The sequence below is a fragment of the Lepisosteus platostomus genome, chromosome 6, assembly GCF_059453375.1.
Source record: "Lepisosteus platostomus isolate fLepPlt1 chromosome 6, fLepPlt1.hap1, whole genome shotgun sequence".
Classification (NCBI taxonomy): domain Eukaryota; kingdom Metazoa; phylum Chordata; class Actinopteri; order Semionotiformes; family Lepisosteidae; genus Lepisosteus; species Lepisosteus platostomus.
The window spans coordinates 27,457,036-27,467,095 of record NC_142616.1 but is presented as its reverse complement, the minus strand read 5'-3'; the positions used below and the strand labels follow the sequence as shown (position 1 = coordinate 27,467,095).

Genomic DNA, 10,060 nt, shown 5'->3' with positions numbered 1-10,060 from the left:
TGTGACCCCACGGTCCTGGTACTCCAGCATAAGATTGGAACGATACAACTACCCTTTAAAGTCACACTTGCAAGCAACTGTTTACAAAACGTAAACTTGTATCTTCTTTTCAGCGTCTTAGAAAATCTGCCTTCAGAGATGCGCGGGGTGTTTCAAAGCCGTTGGCAGGCTGTCTGCTCTGTCAGCATAGTGTTCCTCTTCTGACACCGCCGTCCAGGAGTGATCAGAGAAAGTGGAGCCTGATCTTTAATCCGCTCCTGTCTCCCAGTGCGCCGCTGGTAAAGGTCGATTTGAAGACGCGGTTTCTGTTGTCCACGTGGTTTGAATCAACCAGCTACTAGCACCCAGTCAAGATGCTTGTTAATTAGCCTTAATCAGTGAATGCTGTACCCCGCGTATTGAGGCTGCACCTTTGCCTGTTTCAGAAAACGTTGTTATTAATTTATTTTGGAATAGTTTGTCTTTTTCCTCTAATCTTATCCGTTGGGTGGTAATGGTGGGGGTAATCGATTAATAGGTTTGATCTTTTTTTTCATTGTGTGTTGCACTTCTTTTCTTGTACTGTATATCGTGAGCATACAGAATAGTTATGTAGGGCTTAAGCTACGTCGAGATAAAATACATAAAAGCTAAATCAAGACTTGATGACTGTAGTCAAAGAAACGATAACTTATTTTCCTTATGATACAAGAACAGCGTGTGCACAGCAGATGTTTATAAATAATACATATTGATCAGGCATTCGTCATATACAGTATAATGTACTATATAATATACTATATTTAATATATAATGCATACATATATACTATATAAAAACAGCAATCTTTGTGAACTAATAAAAATGAAGAAGAAACACTGAAACACATTGACGTTATTTTGACTATTTTAGTTTTAAATTTGTGCTTTGTGCTAGGTTGGGACTTGAGTTATCCGTTTAGAGGTTTTTTAATCCTTTTTGTTTTAGCATCCTGCTATAGAGTGTGTTATCAGGCAATTTACATTTTGCAAGTCACAGAAACGTAGAGGAATCAAACCCTTTGTGAAGATATTGTTTATAGCCATTAAGTCCCATTAATAGTCTTTATTGGACCTGTAATTACTCCATCAGAATTTAAACTTTTCTCATGCATTACTCTTTAATTTCAAGTTTTCAGACCGAGTTTAATGTGCTGTCACCAAAGTGCCTATGCACCTTAAAGAGCTGTTGCGGCTCTTTCTACTACGTCGTCTTTGTAAAGACCGAAATGTAAACTTCCTGACCCATGCAGTTATACAAGACTTTCTATTACAACCAAAGCGCTGATCGTCGTCCGCCCTTTCCTCTAGGGTTTCAGGACAGTAACAGTTTTTATTACATAATCAATTAATATATTTAGTTGACCACTGAGATTTCTGATTATTTAAAAAAACGAGCTTGCTAATATGTTTGGACCCGGAACTTTTGTATAATGAATTAATTACTATGTGGTCCCAGTGCATTTTTGGCTAACTTTTATGAACTGTTCATAACACCTCACTGTCTGCTGGCATCCAGGGTAGTGCCGTGTAAGTATGAACTTTTATACCTCTCTGGCATTTGGTCAGTGTGCACACGAACCTTAAAATCAAGAGAGAGCAGCCTGTGTTCGACAGCCATTTTCACTTTAGAGCAGAAACGTATTTGGATCACAAGTTAAACAGAGATAACCTGGCGGATCTCGTTTTCCTAGATTACATTCAGCATCTCGAGGACTGCGTGTATTCAATTGTTTAAGATTTTGGGGGGGAAAAGGATATATAGAGGTTTTAGAAAATAATTATACATATGTTATTTTTAACCCAAGCTAAACATATGTTATTTGGGGGGTAATTAAATTCCTAAGGATGAATGAGACCTCATTATCTCAAAGGCCTCTTTAATCCTCACTTAAAGACTCTGCATCCTACAGTACATTTTTTCCTCTTTCTGCTCTGCCATTAGAATTCAGCCAAGTGCACTTCTCTCAGTGCTTTGGTGCAAGGTGGTTTTAAGCCGTGGCTTGTCCTGATGGCAACTGATGGCTGAAACAACCACCGGATCAATATTCACAGCGGGTGTCCGGGACAGATAACGCTGTCCAAGACAATGCGGAGTGTCGGTGGAGGCAGCTGAGGTATTACACTATTAGGGATGTTGTTTTAAATAACCTGCTCCATTTCTGGGTCTATTTAATGCATTTCACAGTAGATGGTATCTTGAGGAGAGGTCCAATCCTATTGGAGGCGCTAGGTTAGGTTAGTTAGAGCCCGTGGTTCAAGAGACTTTCGCTCTCTGTGTCAAGAGACAGAGACTGTGTGCCCGGGAGACGGGACAGACCACGCGTCAAAATATGTCTTTAATAAACTGTGATATTAAACTGTGTTAGGCGCTGCTCTTAGGAGATGCTAAATTATACATACTGTAAATGTATTTCACAGGATTATTCTATTTTACACTCAACCTCCTTATCGGATTACGCAGATAAAATGTTTGAGGTTTTACTTTATCTATTTCGACAGCTCGCAAAAAATAAAGAAAAAAAAATATTTTCGTTGTTGCTGTTGCTGTTCAACAAATAGTCGTCTTAGACGTTTTCTGTTTGTCATTTTGTTCCGAAACATATAGATTGTCTGTTCGCTGTAATATTAAAAATATTTTGATGCTAAATCAATGTTATCTGGGATGAAACACGTTGAATGGATATTAATGTAATTTACATCATCCAGGTGGATGCAGCACATTGGTGGTGGTGGAGGGGAGTCCCCATTACCTGTAAAGCGTTTCGAGTGGAGTGTCCAGAAAAGCGCTATATAAGTGTAAGCAATTATTAATAATAATAATAATTATTATTAAATTGTTTGTGATTCCATCTAAACACAGCAACTATTGGAAAACTACAGTTCCCATAATACATTGAGGCCATCGTGTGCTGCTTCGTACAGAGTAGTCGTCGTAATGGCCGAGGTTGGGTGGGAACATTGCATTAAAGACTTGAAAGGGGTTGTGTTAGACATGTGTGGCGTTTTATATGACAGCGGGGAAGGAGGAGGAGTGCCTATTCCTGGCTCTATAGAAGCAGTTAAAAGGTGAGGGGAGCGCTTTGTGGATAAAGATTTTTCAAGCATTTTTTGGAAGTTGGTACCGAAAGAGGTGGGCTGAGTAGTAGATTTTTGATGACGTAAGGACGTTTCAGCGCAGGGAGACACCGAAGTTTTTACATCGTAGCCTTTACAGCTTTATTTCTTTTTTTAACCCATGACACTTAAAGAAGCGCGTTCACGATTAATTTCATTGCAACCACGGTTATAAACGAGAGACTCCGGTGTCATAAACAATTCAATGTTGCATCTGCGGGTGTAATTAATATCCAGAGGGTAATGTCAATGTTGCCAAGATGAATAATGGTTGTACCGTCCTGAAGTGCTCATGTACGTATTGGATCGGTGGGATAATGATTTTGCTTTGAATCAGAGATCAGATTAAGTTATTGAAAAGTAGAAAGCTGCTATTTAACATGGTCATTCTCACTCTAATGATTTGTTAATGTTGGAGTCACAGCCTGATACTTAAACAGTTCTCAGATTTGTGGAGTAAATCTGCTTCCAACCACAAAGGTTGCTTACCTCAGTAGAAATGAAGGATAGATATTCTTCTGATAGTCATGGGGAAAATGCTTTGGTCTTGCCTCTAAGATTATCAGGGTACCCCATGTCTAATTAGCTGGCTGTTAAGCAGTCACACAAATGTTTCATAGATCCAAAGTGCAGACCATTTCCTCTCCTGTCCTGCTTTACATGTATATGGTGGGGAGTGATTTAGCTTCTGCATGAGGCCAGCAATTGTGAGTTGTTGTTTCTAGCAGCTGGAAGCTGGTATGTTACAAGGCACAACGTGGTTTAACATCAATAAAACCTTCACAGCAAGGGTCTTCTTATTCATCTGCATTTCCATCTGTATACCACTAGTATTGGTTGTTACCTGGGGATCCATTTCAATAGGCAGTGCATGCTGGAGGTTTACAACATCCTGTGGGTGACTCTGTGTAAGGACATCTGTTGGCAGAACCTCAAACATAGAGCATTGCTTTTCAAATATTAGAAGGGCAGGTACTAGACATCAGAGGAGCTGGAGGGTTTGTGTCCGGAGCAAAAAAAGCCCTGGAGCCTTATGGCCTGGAGATCACAGGCCTGCACAGCAAGACTCCTTATGTCTGAGGACACACTTTTCACCAGCTTGGGCTCATAAAACAGCCCCAACACCCGGAGCAAACCAGTAGAGGTTGAAAAGCATTGGATAATTTGTCTAATTACTGCAGGTTTGGAATGGCACAGCTTTCTAAAGGCAGACCAGTTTGATGCTTTGTTACTATCTTCCTCCTCCCCAATACAACATGGAAATACATGCACAGATCTTGCACAACATCTTCCATCAGATCTTTATAACATGTAAATGCAGGAATCACAGCTTTGTATAATAATAATAATGCATACAGGGATAATCCAGATGGAACCATCACAAAACGTCTTTGTGTATTTAATCTATTTGCTTTATTCCGTTGGATACTGAAATAAAAGACAGAATCGGCTATTTATTACTTAAAAATAAGTCATTTAAAAATATGTTGTAAACTATAGCATAGATGCTACAAATTACTCACTAGAGAGTTAGTTTTCATGAGCATATATTGAATGGTTCATAGGGAAATAATAGGGTTTACCTTTCTTCATGTGTGTCTGGGATGGTGGTAGGAACAATCACATTGTTCTTTGTAAGACTGGAGACTTTGCATTTCATTTATCAAGTCGCTTTAGATTCTTGACAATAGAGGGATGGGTTGAAAGCCATGTTCTGGCTTTCTTGCTTTAACTTGCTTTTCTGATCTGTAGGATGTTAGAAATGCTAAACTCTTTCAGATTATCGTTCTAACCCTGTGCATTACAGTACTCTTTGTTCTGTATTAGTAGATGATAACAGTCCTGTGACTCCTTCTCCCCCTGGGCTTCCCTGACGAGGCCTTTTCCGTAATGGAGAGGTGACAAACAGGTCACCATCAATTACAATGCGATTACTAGTCAAAGTACCCAAAGTGTTAATTAGTCATGCACACTCTGGCTATTCAGGACAGAGTTAATAAGTGGCAAAATGTTTAAATGCTGTTTTCTACTTTAAAAAGCAACAAATGTTCTCACAAGATGTGCCCGGGGGAAGGAAAAATATCTTAATAAGAACAAATAACTTTTGAGTGGTGAATGTAGGACTTCTGAAATTGCGAATGCTTTAAACGCCTGCCTAAGTAACAGTTACTGTATGTCTTTTAAATAGTTGTGAAAAGTCACATGCATTATGGATTTATGCCATTTTGCAGACAAGCAGAAGATAGGATTTTAAACCTTGTACAGTACCTTATTAAGAGTAATGTTTACAGTTTTGTCATTCAAATACAAGTGGTTGCTTTTAGATTGCCATTTGAAAGACAAAATTCTGAGCAAGATCTTTTCTGACTTAAACGTCCTTGTCATTTAAGTCCCTTAATGACAGAGCCCAGATGACAGATCCCACTTCCCTTTTCCTGTAAATGTAGCCAAAACGTTTTGTAATCATAGAAACATTGCAGTGCCAAAACAGAGGCTGGTCTTGAGTAAATAACTAGCTCACCTCCCAAAGAGAGCTTAATAACTGCTATCCAAAAAGCCATGATCCTGTAGAGGAGTCTCTTCTTAATTCGCCTCCCTTCACCACCTGCACAGGGGACAGTCCTTATGCAATGATATTTGTGCTGCAGAAGGCATGGCATTACTGTGCCGAAGGATAATGGAGAACAAATTGGACTTGACTGTGCCATGCTAGCTATTTTATTTGGCATATTTGTAAAGCTATGACAAAGCCACAAGCAGATGCTATCCATGAGTTTCACATCAGCTTTTCAATGCAGTCTGGTCATGTGGATTTTGAGGACTGCTGGTTTTAGTTAGGTCCTCACAAGGTCAGTTGTGGTGCCCAGTAATTGTCCTAACACTTTACCTGTTCTGGAACAATAATGAGAGTTTTTCATTATGTGCGGGTGACTGAACCTGGCAGATGCTGACAGCCAGCAGATGTGTAAAGTTCGAGGTGATTTGTAAGGGACCGGCTCATCTGAGGCAGGGTAATTACATTGAGGGACACTGTCACTCACAGCCCTGGTCCTGTCAACATGAGGTAAAGGTCAGTTCAAACCACACTTAGGTAGCTTGGCAAAACACATTTTTAGGAGAAGAGGAATGAATATCACTACAATCGATCTCTGTCTATATTCCTTTTTTTCTCTGCATGCAGTGATGACAGTGTGAGGAGGAACGGCTCAATCTGTATTGGCCTCTGCCATGTTTAATATTCATGTTTTTTGTCAGGTGTTTTCAGTCTTTTACAGCTGCATATATGTAGCTGCTACACCTCATTGGTCAGGCATTCAGTTGCAATAGAAAAGAATTTGAATAGCATCTCTGTGTAGCCTGCTGACTGCAAGGACAGGAGGGATGTTTTGTTTTTATTTTGTAGTTTACTAATGCATGCTTTTTAATGACTTAATGATAAGTCACAGCAGGATATTGTTTATCTAGCAATTTATATTCTGCTTCCTTTAAGTAAAAAATAACGGATAATAATTTGTTATCGTGCAAGCCGATATAATCCCTGATAGTTTAGTTCTCCTTGACAGGTTTTTGAATACATATCTTGCATAGCATTAGAGTATATGGTATATATAAATACAATGCCTACTTGCCACAATATTAGAAAATTCCCTAATAATGGGTCAGTTCACCTCCAGTATAATGCAAGGGTGGCTACAGCAGCATGTCATGGCATTATTGCTGCTGATTGCTGACAGATGTCCGTGGAGCACTCGGCAAACAACAGCTAATGATGCTTGACAGGTGATGTGGGTGGGTATTGGGTCAGAACCATTATGGTGACTGGGGACCACCACGGGGCGCTCATCTTTGGATGAGACATTAAATTGATGGGCCTGAGGTCCTGACACATGTTCATTAAAGATTCCATGACACTGTTCTAAAGAAAAGAGGTGTTAAGCCCAATGCCCTAGCAAACATTCCACTCTGGGCTTCTACAGTCTGACTTTCCTGTCTTATAATTCCTCCTTAGGTCAATTGGTGAATCAGTTTCTCACTTATTGTTAATATTATTGATAGAGGCTTAATGTGAGACAGGCCACAGCATTAGATCTAGGGGAGGTGTTGTACTCTTTGCGTAATATATTGAGAAACCTGTCTAAGTTTCCTGGCCTAAGACACTTAAGCTTGTGAAAGACAAGGAAAATGAAGTCATGGGTTTCCTGTGGCTGTGTGTAGCCAAAGTGGGACTGTATGAGCATCAAGGGTATTTTTTTTTATCCTGTTGAAAAAAGAATTGTCTCTTATACTGTATGTAAGAGAACTTGTGTACTGTCAAACACATTCAAATCAAACAGGATTATTATAGAGCCTTTAGTCTTCCTTTTATAGTTGATTATCATCCAGAACCTTGTTTAAAGTTAGTGTTGGTAATTTAGGTGGACACCATTGTTCAGAAACAAATGAATAAATACATTAAAAAGAGCACGGCCACTTTCAGGTTTAGCTTTCTGCAGTGTTCACCTGTTCTAAATAACACTTAATGCTTTTCAGATGCATTTGTCCCTAATAAATATTCATAATTGATTTTATTGGTTACTTTAATTGATTTATGTTGTTAATTAGATTATTGATTTTTTAAGCTCTGATATGAACTTTAGGATGGTTTGTTTGCTCTGTGCTTCTTCTTCAGAACTATGGATAACCATATTCTCTGCTAATTAAACATTTTATTACACTTATTACCAGGGGCTGCAGAATTACCTTCCTTATAATTTACCGTGGTAACCTTTGCTGAGTGCAGTGGCACGAGTGCAATAAAAATGATGATCAATCACCTTGGGCTCGTACACAGCTGTAAACATCTGGATAAGGAGAAGAGGGTCATTGGATCTTTTAATTAGCGCAAGGTGATGAAGACATCATGTCCGATTCTTAGCTGGCTTCCTGATCTGCGTGCCAGTGCAAAACAGAAAGTTCCGCCTTCTTTACTGATGCAAAGGTCTTGTGTTTACAGAAGCAGATGTGACTTACTGTCACTCAATTGTGGCATTAATTGCTCATTGTTCTGAGAAGGTCACATCATAATTCATTAACAATAATTACTCCCATGACACCCTCTGCACTTCTTCACTCAATTGCTTCATTAAATTACGAGCAACTATCACATTTACTGCTCCAAACAATGAAGATGTATTTGTAATGTAAAGGCGAGTGCATTTAGTTACATTATATTAATGGTGCAATTTAAAGCAGGAGAGCTCTTTTTATGAAGGGCAATTAACCACTAACCATAATTGATAATTCACACTTATTACAATTAGGAAATATAAATAGTGGGAAAAGGATTAATCATCATTTTTGTGGAGTGTGAGAGAGAGAGTGGATTGAGAGTCTACAAAGCAGATCTCATAGTTATTCATCTTACTGTAGCAAGCACTCCTTAGTTCCTTTCCAGTTTTGCGTGGCCTGTTATCTTTTGTCGTTTTTTCGTTAACCTTGATTATATCAATTAATGTCTCTTCCTGCTTATGAAGCAAGCTATAGAAAGCCACTTACTGACTTTGTTAGAATATTTTAAGATTTCATGTGTATTAAGTCGTGTAACATTTCTGAAGTGTGCAAAGTATGTGCATATTGAAACAAGGTACAAGGTAAGAAAATTAGCTCTGTCATCTACTGGAAATGTTGCTTAGGTCTTACTGCTTTGTTTCCAAGAAGCAGGCCCCTAGTTTGCTATAAATCTACGGAGAAAGTATGCAGATTTGCTTCACTTCTCCAGCCTGTGAGCTACAGTAGAAGAGTTGTCCGATCAAGAAATCCCATTTTTCACCATGTTGCCGTTCTCCTTAATCCCTTTGATTTTTTGGGATTTCATCTTGTTCTTCAGTCTTCCCCCCTCCCCCCCCCCTCCTCTCTCTCCTCACCACTATTATTATTCTGGCCAGAATCAAGGCGTCTGACCTGAAGCTGCGGTTTTGCACCAACGAGACCCAGGCCACCAGGGGGCGCTTTGTGGCGAAGCTCCAGAAGCTGGGATTCGATATCTCCGTCAGCGATGTCTTCTCCCCGGCCCCTGCGGCCCTCAGCATCCTGGTGCAGCGCGGCCTCAGACCACACCTGCTGGTGCACGACGGTTAGGAAGCCGAGACCTGACAGGGCACACAGAGACAGACTCAACCGGTACCGGCCCTCGCCTGAGCACTTGATGAGCTCTATGATCAATTTGTCTCGGGTTTGAGCCAGGGTCATGTGATTAGCCAGCTGGGACCAGTTTCACCACAGTGCTGGTGGCAGTGGGTTTAGTCGGACAGGGTTCTGTTAAATTTCAGTAACACAGCGACCCCCTGTGGCCACCGAGGCACTTGCAGGCACAGGGTGCTGTTGGCTAGGGATGTGCCTCTCCTCAAGTCAGCACTGACCCGCTGGTACTTTGCTGTATTACTTGTGACCTCATGAATTTAAAAAAGACACAGTGAGCTAGCCTCCAGCCTGCGTGTTTTGAACTTTTCAACTTCCTGTTCAATGTAGTTATTTATGCATATTGACATACAGGACTGACCAGTGTACAAGCAGGGAAGAATTGATTGAACCCTTTTTTTGCAGATGTTTTGCCTGAGTTTGATGAGGTAGACAAGTCAAACCCAAACTGTGTGGTCATTGGAGATGCAGCCAATAATTTCTCCTATCAGAATCTCAATGACGCATTCAGGGTTCTCATCGGACTAGAAAAGCCTATACTTTTTTCCTTGGGAAGAGGGTAAGTAGTAGAAAAGTTGATAATTTTGTGCACCCCAGTATCGTGTTGAGCATATTTTTAAGGATGAAGACTTAACAAACACCTTAACCTTTCAAAACATTTTCCAAATAGTTGCCCATATTAAAATACTGTGTTCAACGAGTGCATAAACAGTATATTGCCATAGTGATAGGCCAGTTCTGTTTGTTCC

General features: G+C 40.0%; 1 protein-coding gene across 4 annotated transcripts in view; it reads left to right on the top strand.

Annotated features, from left to right (window-relative positions):
• The first annotated feature begins 2,928 nt into the window (after positions 1-2,928).
• lhpp (phospholysine phosphohistidine inorganic pyrophosphate phosphatase) overlaps positions 2,929-10,060 on the top strand; it is a 32,901-nt gene continuing 25,769 nt past the window's right edge. For all 4 annotated transcript variants that reach the window (XM_088635139.1, XM_088635138.1, XM_088635142.1 and 1 more), the window contains exons 1-3: positions 2,929-3,086; positions 9,059-9,246; positions 9,717-9,870. In XM_088635139.1, coding sequence (XP_088491265.1) covers positions 2,956-3,086; positions 9,059-9,246; positions 9,717-9,870 — 473 coding nt within the window. In that variant the 5' untranslated portion in view covers positions 2,929-2,955. The remainder of the gene's footprint in view (positions 3,087-9,058; positions 9,247-9,716; positions 9,871-10,060) is intronic.